The sequence below is a fragment of the Cyprinodon variegatus genome, unplaced genomic scaffold (genome assembly GCF_000732505.1).
Source record: "Cyprinodon variegatus isolate N-32 unplaced genomic scaffold, C_variegatus-1.0 Scaffold100, whole genome shotgun sequence".
NCBI lineage: Eukaryota > Metazoa > Chordata > Actinopteri > Cyprinodontiformes > Cyprinodontidae > Cyprinodon > Cyprinodon variegatus.
In genome coordinates, this window is record NW_015150553.1 from 668,378 (window position 1) to 682,085 (window position 13,708).

The following is a 13,708-nucleotide window of genomic DNA, read 5'->3' on the forward strand; positions in this document are numbered from 1 at the left end:
CCATCAACACACTCACAGACAACAGTGAAATCACTCTGATAGCTACCATACCTTTTTTTTTTTTTTTTTATCTCAAGCATTTCATTTTGACAAAAAAAATGTATATTACTGATAATAAAAAAAGAGAGTTGAAATATCTAAATTCCCTTAAGGCTTGACAAAGCATTATTAAAATAAATTAAAACGATTGGATATAAATTAATTAGAAACATAGTAGTCATAATTTGGACACACCCCTCATAGAGTTTTGAGATAAAGAAAATGTTTTCAGAAACCTTCTCCTCTGCAAATTAAACAGAAGTAAATCCCTGTTATAGGTTTTTAAATCTCACCCAAAAAAAACATCCCAAATGCTTCCTGTTCAACTGGTGAGAGTACAAATGTATTTGGCTGACAGCACAAGGCACCAAATCAATTTAATCGTTTCATTTTTTACCTCCTTGAACACTCAGAAGACAGACAGTATTAGGTTTTGAGTCAGACTCTCATTACAGTGGCTGCACCAGTTCTCTGTGTGTTTGGCACACAGCTAAGGCAAAGGTTGATTTGTCTGAATCTGGAGACAATTAGTGGCTGGAACAGAACTCAAAAAGCATGAGGCATTCAAAGACGGGGCTCCCAGTTTCACAGTGCTGTTTTGACAGAGAGCTGTGAGAGAAAAGGGAAGAAAGTGAAGCCATTTCCTTTTTGTCCTCCACTGTAAAACAGATCTTTCAGGATGAGATAAACCAATAAATGTGAGCTTCTCATTCCTGAGAGCAGTTTGGGATGATTTAAGTTTGATACATACATTCAAACAAACCTACCTACTTTTTAAATCTCTAATGAGAGCCAGGAGAACACAAAATCCTTACAACAGTTCAAATATATTAATGTTCCCTTGTCTTAAATAGTGCTTCCATTTCTAAATACCGTAACCAGTAAAAAAAAAACATCCAAAAGTGATCTGAGGTCCCTCTAGCTTCAGCATCACAGCACTAGCCTTTTAAACCCTGCTTTATTTCCCAGGGATAAAATGCTCCTCCCATGACCACCACCAAAGCCAGCACACAGACCCATATGCCTCAGTGTTTTCTGTTGTAGTGGAAGTTATCCATCACATTCTGACTCCAACCCTGCAACTCTGTGGAGCCCCAGTCATTTCATCTCTTCCCATCACATCTGCCAAAACATTTCTACAATGCTTTTAGAGCAGACACTTTTCAGATGCTCCCTGCGAAAAAATGACTAACATGTTAGCCTACAGACATAATGGGAAACATCCAGACTCCACCTAAAATCCCACAGATAGCATTTAGTGTTGGGCACCAAATATTTGTTTGTTTACCTGATCGGCTTTTTTACTCTGCAAAAGCTCCAGGCAGGCTTATCAGTTTTAAATTCAATTTAAAAATACTCCATTAATCCCAAAGGGAAATTAAATGTTGCAGTAACTGATGTTATTTTTTGAAACAGGTGTTGATTGCTTTAGGCAGGAAGGATCTTCTGTAGCGGTCTTGCCCCAGATCTGGTGTCATCTACGCAGTTTATGTGGTCAGTCACAGTAATTGCATCAGCAAAACATTTTTACATCAGTCACATTATTTATTAATCATTTTATTTACACAGTTTTTTTTTTAGTTAAATCCGTACAGTTAAAAAAATAAATGTCAAAAAAAAAAAAGTTTAACAACAACAAGAAAAACACAAAGAAACATTTAACTGATATATCTACATTTTTTCCCCCAATGTTGCATGTTGTTTATAATGAGTTGGCCTTGGACTGGAATTTCTTGAAAATCTCCATCAGCTTCTGAACATCCGCCTCACCCTCTTCGATGGTCTTGGAACAGAGGCGGTGCACTCTGCTGTGCATATCCTCCAGACACTTCTGTTGAAAAATAAGGCACAGAACACACACAGTGAGAGTGGGAAGCCAAACGTAACTTCTTGATCGTGAGACATCTGGAAATAAATCTAGTTTGTTAATAATAAGCAGTTCATCTCTTGATAAAATTGTATTGGAATCACTTACTGTCTACATAATAGTTGTTGCTCCCATATTATAACATTGCTGGAAGCATTCAATGATGAAAATGAAACTTGCTTTTATCCACTAGGGGTGCTAGATGGAAAACTTCCAGGTTTATACTTTCTTTAGAAGGTAAGCCTATTGATATGTTTTGTATATTGACCTAAATATATAATTTTATTTATCCCAATTTAACCTAATTCTTGCATTAAAAGAAGTACACCATTGTTCTAATAACTTGTAAATAACATCCTAAACATTCCTATTCAGGTCAGGTGTATTCATATTTACAACTGATACATGAAATAAAACACAAGGCATTTTTCATAACATATTGTTCTAAAGAAATCAGCAAAGTCACCTCAGTAAGGGACAGGTGGTCTGCAAATGTTGTGAACACTGAAGCCAGGTTATTGGCTACTATTCTCCTCTCTTCACTTGTCTCCTGCAGGACCAGGTGGTACCTGAATAGAAAAAAAAAAAAAAAAGGAAGCAAAGATAAAGTCACAATATATTTTTAATCAATCTTTTGCTGAAGATTGTCTTCTGTACAAAAATATAAAATACAAAAAGTAATATCATTTAATTATTCTAGAAAGATCTCAAGATTTCATCAAATTAAGCAGGAACGTAGAATGAAAGAAAGGCGAGGCACATTTTCAAACTTCAGATTTTTGTGAAGGAGGAAAAGAAAGGTAAAGTTATGGAATAGATGCAGCAAAAAATAAGGGAAAGCATTTGAATAAAATAAGAATTGAATTTCATTTATTTATTTTTTTAACTCTTCAATATGTTATTCTTATGCACTTGTTTTAAGCTCCACATTTGTGTGACCATTTTTTCTACAATCTTTGTGCTGCTGTAAACAAGAATTTGCCCATTGTGGGACAATAAAGGGATTTTCTATTCTAAATCAAAAGAAATATAAAATGTTTGATTAAAACTGAAAGGGGCAACAAGAATGAAATACAGCAAGAAAGAATGTGAGAATGAGCTGCTTTTTAACAGCTAAGGTCCCAGTGCAATCTAACAAATCTCACCTTAACACTGGTAGTGGTGTGGATGTTCATATTTTCTTTGAATGCCTAACAGAAAACATATTAGCGTAGGGATGCACAATATAATCGGCCCCTTATCGGTATCGGCCTTAAAACTGAATATCGGACATCGGCCACCCCACCGATATTTAACCCGATATTTGATCAGCTTCTGAGTTTCTAAAGTCTAAAAAAAAAAAAATAATACTACTTCTTCTTCTTCCTCAAAAACTTTTTTACAGACTTAAAAACTTCTAAAGACGAGGGAAAAAATATTGATACATTAAAATATCACAATATCTTCATATGCTGATATATTGCCATTTAAAAACACCATATCAATCTCTTTCACTAATGAAATGTTGCTATATGTCATCGTTATGCTACAAAATCCCCCGAAAATTCATGAAATGTTGCCATATTTTTATATGTTGATATATTGACGCGGTATCGATCTATTTTACTAACAAAATCTCACAAGAATTTGCAAAATATCACGAGAGTTTGTAACAGAACGATGAAATTTCACGAGATTTTGAAAGTAAAATAGATCGATACCGCGTTTTTAAAAATCTATTTGATATCAGCATATGAAAATATATTTGAGTATATTATTTTTCAAAGTGACAGAAATGGATAACAAAACTGCTATTTCAATGACTACTTATTTTTGTCCAGCTTTAACATCAGTATTGATATCGGTTATCGGCTACATAATCCCAATATCCTGCATCCCTAATATTAACTGCCAGATTTCTTAACACAAAGGACATTTAGTCTTCTAAAGTCCCCAGTAAAGACAAATTATTTAGTACAAACTGTAGGAGCCCATAACTATGTTCAAGGTTTTAATTTAACCAATTTCTCTACAATAACGGTAACTACAACTTTTTAAAAAATGAATTGAATGAAATTTTAAAAACAACATAACTAAACAAGTTTGTTGTTAGGTTTAGTCCATAAGGGTTTCTATAAGGATGTATTTTTTTTTTTTTTATCTTGTAAATTAACATCATTGTTAAATATAGTGAAGAACAGCTGGAAGCCAATTAGCCTTTAGTTGAGTTAATAACTATACAACAGCAAAACAGAAATAGGTGGATTAATAAGGAAAAGTTCCAAAAAAACAATGATGGAATTATTATTAAACTGAATATGAAATGGGTTCTTTCCAAAAAAAAAAAAAAAAAGTTAAAAAACAAACCCCTGGGCTTTGTTTGAAGTTTGAAGACATTTCGCTTCCCATCCAGGAAGCATTTTCAATTCAAAATGTCAGAAATAGCTTTGAGTTTGAGGCTTTATACAGCAGCCCAACAAAGCCCTGTTTTTGTTTAGACAACATGCTAATTGGGTTCTTCCGAAAACCCAAGTGTGAGATCATGTTACAATAAAAGGTGAATTTAAAGCTTTTATCACATTTTACCAATGAAACTGAATGTTTATTCCTAGTAGTTGCTTACTGCTGCTGCGTTGCCTTTAGTTGTTGTACAGCATCGTCGTAACCATAATTTATCTTCTTCTCCAGTAACTTATAGTGGTTTTCCATGGACTCAATCTCGGCTTCCCACTCCTGCTCCTCCCGGGCCAGCTCCTATATAGACAACCATCCTCTGTCAGGCACTGAATTTAAAAAGCAGTGGTTCATTCGCTGTAAGAAAAATCATGTGTGAGAGCTACCTGCATGTTAGCATCCAGCTGTTCATCAAACTTGCGGATCTGCTCTCTGATCTGCTTTAGATCGTTGGACTTATCCACGATGTTGGAACCAATCTTAAAGAGAAAAGCATTGATCAATTCCTTACAAAGATGTGTTTGCAAAATTCTAGTGTTAAGAAAATTAAGTTACTTGTTCACCAGACTGCACCAGGCGGAATTTGAGGTTTACTAATCTGCTGTGGGCTTCTTCGACATCACTGATCATCTTTTTCAAAAGTATCTACAACAAGGTACAAAACTGTTTTAGCTCATGTTACACACAGAGGGCAACTAAACTTTCTGAAATAGTATCATTTTTAGCTCAGAGCACCTGGATCTGTAGTTTATGCTGAACTTCGTTGTCGGATCCACATCCAAATGACCTAATTTCAAAATCGTGTCCACAGGCGTTTTCTGCGGACAGAGGAATCAGCTTCAGTTTCCGTGCCAGCTTGTTGTACTCTGCCACCTTCAGATCCATCTGGGAATGAAGGAAATAGCAGAAAGGTGAAGGACTCAGTTTAAGTCTAAAGAAAAATGTCTTCTACTTATTTCATCCTAACACACGAGAATAGCTAATTTGTGTAAATCCTTCAAGAAATAGATCAATACAAAACCAATAAACCCTATGAGATCTATATCTGCCTTCCCTCCAGTAGGTATTACATGAACATACCGTCTCCTTCACTTTCGCCACATTGATTTCTTCGTTCCATCTATTTATTTCAGCGTCCTCAAGAGCTTTGCTCAGACTGGTGATTGTCTGCTGCAGCTCCCGCTTCTCTCTGTTGATTCTCTCCACATCAGCTGGAGTATACTTCTGGTTCTGCAGGAGTTGCTGAAGCTCGTTCTTCTCATGTTTCAAAGTCTCAAGGTGACTGACTGAAAAATTGAAGGACAGCCGAATTAATACAAAAAGCAGATCTAGTATCTTCATGCTACTAGAAACATACGTTTTTCTCTTCATAGCAGTAAGCGTTCCTGTTTGACTTCCTGTTTCTGCTATGGATAACACACTTAGCTCTGCTTTACTGTGTTACTTAGAGACTAAATACAGACTTAGATTGCCAACATAAAAAAAAAAAAAAACAGTGTTCATATCTACCAGCAGTCTCGACCTCTTCATTTAGCTCTGAATATTTATTCTCCAGGTTAGCTTTAAAAGACACCAGATTGCTCCGATAACTCTGCAGCTTCTGGAGGTCCTCCTCCCCTTTTGCTTTGTCCATCCTCATCGTCATCAGACGGTCCTGTGGAGAAAGAGGGCCGGGCGGTGACATTAAAGCAGGGATTAAAAACTGCCTGAACTGACAGAATGATGCGCAAAGTTCAGCCATCAAACCATCACATTTTCAGGCAACAAGTCCTTTGTACAGATCATAGTCAGACATATTTTTATATATTTTTGACACCAGGTTCTTGTTAGCATTGATAAGGTTTCTCCTACTTTTTGAGCCTCCTTTTCCAGAGTTTCCACCTTCTTACTGAGGAATTCGTGTCTCTCCTCTAGTGATTCCTGCAGGGCCTCATCAACGTTGTAAACCTGCTCTGTAAAGAAAAGGTTTTCTGTTATTTTATTTTTTTAATCCCGATATTTATTTATTTTTTATTCAACTCCATTTTAAATCTTTAAAATAATTCTGGCTTTCCCAGCTATCTCACACATAATCTCATATGAGCCCTGACTCTTCAATTTGGGGAGTAGCTGTGCTTACTCAGTTTGGTAGAGAAGGCCTCGTCCTCTTCCTTAAACTCATCCTTGCCATGGATGAACTTGTAATAGGTTTCAGTCACATGGTCAAAGAAAGACTGTAAGATAAAAAATGAATTTGAGGTAATTATCTTTTAAATCAAAGAAGCAACTGAAACAGTTCTGCTAAAAGCACTGATCTAACCTCCAGTAAGAGAAAACAGCTTAGTACATCTTTTAAACAAATCTAGGTGGACTTTTTTGACGTTTTCTCTAGGTGGAAACAGTTACCTTATTGTATTCAGCTCCATCCTCAATATCCTCAGAGTCGTCATAGATCTCCTGCTTAGCCAAACTTTGGTTGATCTGCAGCACAGACAATTGTTAGAGGGAAAACCCTGAACAACTTATACCAACACATGTAGATGTTGTGTTTTCTCCTTAAATCACAACAGGCCGATCCTATTATTATCTTCACACCTTGACGGTATCTACGAGCCACATGAGCGCACCCAGGGCCTGAGGCCAGGTGTGTGGAGCTCCAACTGAATACATCGAGCACTTGGAGAGAACAAAGGGATACCTTTGAAAGGAGATAGAGAGAAATGTTTAAAAAAAAACATACATATCATCCATGTAGAGAGAGTCCACATAGCACAACAGGTATGAGAGATTAACTTTACCTCAAGAATTTGAACATAGCTGGAACCACCTCTTCCACTTTGACTGATGGCATTTCAAATGTTGGATCAAGCAAGCGGTAAATGAACTCAAACATCTTTACAAACTCCTTGGTGGAGGGAGACTGAAGGGTTTTGGCTGCCACTGGGTAGCCCTGTTCTGTCAGGAACTAGAATAAATAATACATATAAATAAAAAAATCGGATTTAATTAAAACCCAAAGATAGGCTTTAACTGATAATCCAACACTTCCTATAAAAAAAAAAAAAAAAAAAAAAAAAGATATTTTTTTTATACAAACAGTGCAGGCATTTTACCTCATGCAGCTGCCTGATGCATTGCTGAACAAAAGCTTTATCATGGAGTGGTCTGGAATCTTTGATCTTCTCAGCTCCTCCAAACCCCGACACTGAACTGCGAGGCATGCTGGCTCCACTAGTCCTGCAGTAAAAAAATAAAATAAAAAATAAATAAATCAATATAACATTTTAATAATTCCATATTTTCAGGCCAATCATATCATATGAAGGTAAATTGGGCTTATTTGAAAGTGTGCTTATTTACCTACAACACTAACTCCTTTTACCTGACCCAAAACAGATTAGAAAATGAAGGACACTTGAACCTAATGCATAGAAGTGAATAATCATTGATTACTTTACCTAATCTAATAACACTCAATCTAACTGGCTGTTTATTGTCAATATGTTTTATGTCAATAACAGAAGATGTAAAAAGAATTAATATTTTAGTATCATTTAAAAAAGAAGCATATGTGTAAAGAGATAGAAAAATAGTGGTAGAATGGATCCATTATTGGTATAAAGCTTTTCCAAACTGATCTGTTTTATCATCCCAACATTGTTTTTATACAAAAACCAGGTAGAGCTGCAAATATGTCATGACTGTCATATCAATATGTGTGATACTTATTTTGAAAAGGACCGCTTGGCTTTTAATCATGGTTGATTAATATTTTCAAACATTATAGATGTGCATTCTAAATGCTAATGTAATATTTAACTGGTTGGAAAGTGCCTCACAGTAACAGAGGCTCAAAGAAGACACAAATCACTAAATGCTAAAGGTCACAGAGCGTCAGAAAGCACAGATGAGAAAGAAAGAATAGAAGAAAAAAAATGTAAATATGAAAACTAAGATCACCATCAAAATGTTTACCAATTACTAAATTAGTTGACAATTACAATCAGTAGTAGTCATAACAGCTAGCCCTAGTTAGGACTAAGAAATGTTGCTGTATTCACTTACCGGGGACCAAAGAAGCTGGTCCTCTTTTCAGAAGTCACAGATGAAGGTCTCGTCATGCTGAGCTTTCCAAAGGAAGGCTGTTTGCTGCAAAGAAATCCATACACACACACAAATAAATGGAGTTTTATTTTTCCCCATAAAAAAGAAAAAAACAAAGTAGGACACATAAACTAACAAAACATATACAACCTTTAGAAAGACAAAACCAAAGAATTGCTGAGTAACATGCAACAGATTCAACTACAAACTATCAGGATGTACCGACCATCTAAGCAAAGTCACCTTAAATATTTTCCAATCACCTTTTCACTTTGGTGAATGGTGTGATGTGTGAATTGTTATCCAAATGGAAGAACAAGTCTCAATTTGTAGATGGCCCAATTGTGCTTCATGCCTCAAGTTTAAAGGTGAAATATAGGGCATATACAAACATTATCTACATTTATCAAAATTCTGGGCCCAAACATAAACAGCAAAGAGCTATGCAAAGTTTGAAAAGTCAATAAGCAAAGGTGTCTCCGCGGGATGTTTTTTTTCTCAGATGAATTAATACATCTGTGATAATTCCACTATAATTATAATACATCAGGGGAGTGTCAGCTTAGTGGTTAGGGCACAAAACTTGGAATCCTGAGGTTCTGAGTTTGAACCCCACTCCCACAGACTGCCACTCTGGGTCTCTGAGCAAAGACCTTTAACCCCCGATTTCTCCCCGGCAGCCCAACGATGGCAGCCCTCTGCTCCCAAAAGGGATGGGTTAAATGCAGAGGTACATTTATCCAATGTGAAATCAATAAAGTTCAATTAGTTATCATAAAAATAATTGGGTCACATGCTTCAGGTAAGTTCAATATCAGATTATCTAAGGCAAAATGTTGTATAAAATGAAGAGCTACACAATTTATGATAATTCATTTAATAAATAATAATCTCATACTTTCTCTTTGTGATAATTGAGTTGATAAATGTACCAAGAATATATTTACCTTTAAATGAACCAAGACAATCAGTGTCATTGCATTGAAGAGTTATTATTGTGTATTGGGTGGGTGTGGTATGTTCCAAATTGTTAATTACATTTCGGTATACTCGAAAACATGCACCCCGTCAATATATCAAAATATATGAGAAAGAAAGATAATAATAGAAATAGATAATTATAGAAACCTCATAGGCGTTGTATAGACCGTGCTCGTCCTGTTTGTGTCCTGTACTCTCAACGGCATCTCTTGTCCTCTGCCAGCTCGACTCTTTCTTCCACTTATTACAATCAAGGAAAAAAGGCATTTAGCATAAACATATAAACGGCTGCTACATCAAATTCAACACAAGGAATTACAAATTACCATCATAATCCACCCAGTGTTACTAGCGTATATGTCACAATCAATATCAATATGCATAGGCTTGTAAGGCTAACTTACCGAAATATATATCTTTTTAATTTTAACCCAAACTAACTAAATATAACTCAATAATAACAGTGAAAGTTAGCTCCACAAAATATAAAATCGCTAGATACAAACAAAGCCCTAAGCAAACGTCGCGGTTCAAATTTAACGGTCCGTTTACAATAAAACACACTCCGGGCAGAAGAGACTTCATTTCCCCTCCTGCTTTACATGACAGATATTATTATACGAAATAAGAATTTAAACTTACCGATCCATATCCTTAAAAATGTATAACCAGCTGGGTACGAAACAAACCGTTCATCCAACTTAATTCGAAACCCGCCAAAACGATTCAAAATACCAACTAGCAATGGCGTCAATTTTGTACGGTAAGCGCCTCGGTCCATACGGCTTCTTCTTCTCTGCTGTGTATGGCGGTTGAAAAAAACGTAGCTCATTACTGCCACCTTCTGGATTGGAGTATAAATCGAAAGCTATCGTTTTCTTCTTTTAAAAGTGTTTTTAAAATAATATTACAAATATGAAGAAATATTAAACTATTTGACATGATCTAAAGTAACTCAGCTACTCCCAGCTTAAAAATATTATCACATCAAAAGAATGTATGTTCTGCAGTTTCTAATAACCTGTAGGATGTTTCATTATTTAAGGAATATAATTTATTCCTGTATGACCAACTATCATATCACGATATAATCTGGAATTTCATAAAATTAAAAAAATACCCATGCTCTATCGGCTATCTTTGCAGAAATATTTTATACATTTTGATACACTCTGAATATATTTACAGACCTTTTAAATGTCTCTCCCTTTTTTGTAAACCAGATTTAACATGTAAAAAAGACATAAGGTGTAATAAATCATTGCATTATGGATGTGGAGTTCTTCCTGGTATTTTACTAAAAGCTAAAATAACAAGTTATGGAGGATGGTTTTAATGGAAATAGACCTAATGTCTCACATAGAGTGGATGTCTCAATAAGATGTGCCAATTATAACACAAATTGATAAATAGACTTAAGAAAAAAAATCTTGAAAGAAAAAAAAAACATTTGTACTTGGAGCCATAAAGGAACAATTTTAAACGAATCCAAATAAAAAAACAAACATAGGATGATATCTCTGATCTTCAAAAAGGCTAAAAGCAATTATGACAAAATAAATATGCAAGATCTGACAAGTCAATGGCCGCAGTGCCACCTTATACTGTCGTGATCATTTACTTTAAACCTTATTACATCAAAAAATTACACGATTAAAGAAAGTTAGAATATATATGGCAATATAATTAATATTGAAGCTTTTTAAGACAGAAATAAAAAAAAAAGAGCTATGCAAACATAAGTTTCTTTTAAATAAGGTGCTTTCACTTAATTTATCAAGACAAAACTAACTTAACACTATTTAAAGCACTAAACAGATTCCAGGGGAAGAATCGGGTTGGTTTATTTTGACAGGGTTTATAACTTAAGTTTTGTTTTGTAACAGCAAAACTGAAATACCTCAGTCTGTGCTTTATACCATAGAACAAACAGTTAAAGGTATTGTGGAAGGTTTTTGCAAATTTTGAAAAGAACCACCCTCTCCACTCAAAAAAAGGCACATGCACAACCCAGTACTTGCTCTGGAGAGGGAACACCTATTGAAGACACGCACGAGAACATTTCTCCTCGTACACCCTCTGTTTAAAAGATGCTGTTTGCGTCGCTCATACAAGCTCACTTTCCAAAAAGATGTACAATTTTCCCGCTATGTCTCTCACCACTAGGAGGTGAAAATGTGGACGAGCACGCAGGACCGCCTTATGTAAACATATCACCAGAATGATTGACAATTAGGAGGACCACTTATTTTGATGATGGACTCAGAAAAATAACATCCACTACTACGGTATACATTTAAGAAGCAAGAACTGAACATGGAAAATCTGATAATATTAATGCTTTTAAGGCGTAATATTAGGCTTGCAGAAACTTCTGGATAGTAATTAGATTTTATTAGAGCTGCAATATTGTTGAAATCATTAATTTAACCCTAAATTTTATATATCCAGTGCTTGCAACATCAGTTGACCTGCAAAATAACTCGACAGCGGACCAATTCCTTCAATCTCCACCTGTAAAATTACCTGTGAGGCTGACAGAGAAAATAAATTCTACCCAAAGAGCATCAAGAAAGCTAGTTATTTAAATATTTATATACGATTTTGAGTTATGAATAATTTTAATGATTCCCCCTTTAGTTACACAAATTATTGCAAGATGAAAATAATTAGAGAATTTTTATTTGATGCATGTATTTCATATTTTATTTAAATTATGCGGTATAGAAATATTTAACAACTTATTTAACTGTGGCAGCTTTGTTCCTCTATACTGGAAAAAAACATAGAATGCTATGTTTGGGTCTATGGACTCAAAACCAATGCTTGGCATTACTAGTAAAAGCTTTCAGTCACATTCCATCCTAATTATCTCAATGCTATTACAACATCCTCATTAAATATTTGCTTTCATTTGTAAAATGAACTCATATTAACACTTTGAGCAGACAAGTGAGAAAGAAGTAGAAAATTTATTGCAGTATTTGTTCCACCAAAAGGGTATGAATCCCTTTCCTCTTATTACTAGGGTGACCTAATACAACAAAATCTAAATTTACAAAATATCTTCCTGCAATAGGCCACATATACTGCATGCGTAGTTCGAAATAGAATAAATTATATTCAGAGGACTCTGCCATTGTACAGCATGGACAAATAAACGTGAACAAAAATAAAAAATCTTATTTTCTTTTTTTACTTTTTCTTCCCAAATATCTAAAAGCTATAAGGAAAAAAAACCATCAGGGTGCTAGTTGTATAATAAACTCCAAAAAACACTTTGAATAAGAACATCAAAAAGACTAATTCCCAACATTCACTTAAGGTTTTATTCTTTTTTTTTTTTTTACAGCTTTTTTTGTATTCAGAGATATAAACATTTTAGTTTTTTGTCATGTTAAACTATGATACAGTGGGAGTAGAAATGAGCGACTAGAATCTGCTGCACAACAGCGAAAGAGCTCCCACAACAATGTTGACAAAACATTTCCCTCCAGGTCTCTCTTCCGATAGCCTTCTAAGGGATAATCTGGGAGAATTATTCCTTTAATGCCTTCAGGATTCTATCCTCTGAACATGTACACAAGCAAAACATAAGAAGTCCCTCTTATATAAGTCTCCTGTTTTGTGTCGTTTTTTTGCAAGAATAAGTCATGTAAAAGTATGTAGTGTCAAATATTCTTGCCCTCTTGTGTTCTCTTACAAAAATGAGGAGCTAGGTAGGAATCCAGTGAAGTTTGGCTGTGTTGTTGGAGGTGACAGGTTGAAGAGGAGGAGCAGGAGCAGGGAAGGAGAGGGGTTTCAGAAAGTAGAAATGGAACAGGGAAAAAAAAAAAAAAAAAAAAAAACAGGAGCCATTAGCTAGCCCCTCCTTCCCGTGCTGCATATAGTGAGCGTAAAGTCTGTACAACTTTGTTGCTCAGTTTGTGGTTGCTGGTCAAGGCAATCTTCTTGTAAATGATGTCCGACTCCTTAATAGTGTCCACCCAAGGCACCAGTTTACGGCCGTCCCTTTTCTTGGCCTCTGCCCAGGGTCCCGAGTAAGAGCCTGCCATCCAGTGGATTGTGTATCCATTGGCAGTCTTTTGGGTGACTCGAGCAATCTGAGGTCGGTCCTTGTATTTGGGGCAACAGAGGGCGATCACGTCCATAGCTTCCACCGTTTCGCTCATTCGGCCTGGATCTGAGGAGTCGCCTGCTCGCCTTGACCTTCGAGAGGACTACCAAGAGAAGGAAGTTAAAAAAACGAAGTTAGATTTGACCTAACAGGAAACATTTAATACAAGGTGAATCTATCCGTCTCAC

At 35.6% G+C, this 13,708-nt stretch overlaps 2 protein-coding genes across 6 annotated transcripts in view; both read right to left on the reverse strand.

The window, feature by feature from the left end:
- Positions 1-1,620: 1,620 nt before the first annotated feature.
- ndc80 (NDC80 kinetochore complex component) lies at positions 1,621-10,181 on the reverse strand. The gene is made up of 17 exons (XM_015374279.1): positions 10,046-10,181; positions 9,551-9,643; positions 8,384-8,467; positions 7,432-7,555; positions 7,117-7,283; positions 6,914-7,016; positions 6,725-6,799; positions 6,459-6,552; positions 6,191-6,291; positions 5,849-5,993; positions 5,420-5,625; positions 5,075-5,224; positions 4,895-4,984; positions 4,726-4,818; positions 4,509-4,639; positions 2,373-2,475; positions 1,621-1,870 (listed from the first exon to the last, which is right to left on the reverse strand). Exons 1-17 carry the CDS (start codon positions 10,051-10,053, stop codon positions 1,742-1,744), a joined length of 1,896 nt encoding a protein of 631 aa, XP_015229765.1. The 5' UTR covers positions 10,054-10,181; the 3' UTR covers positions 1,621-1,741.
- A 1,937-nt stretch (positions 10,182-12,118) lies between these two features.
- Positions 12,119-13,708, reverse strand: part of nipbl (Nipped-B homolog (Drosophila)) — a 31,885-nt gene continuing 30,295 nt past the window's right edge. For 4 of the 5 annotated variants that reach the window (XM_015374317.1, XM_015374321.1, XM_015374320.1 and 1 more), the window contains one exon: positions 13,261-13,623. In XM_015374317.1, coding sequence (XP_015229803.1) covers positions 13,261-13,623 — 363 coding nt within the window. Of the gene's footprint in view, positions 13,624-13,708 lie in introns of all 5 variants that reach the window. The other variant, XM_015374316.1, reaches the window with a different exon arrangement.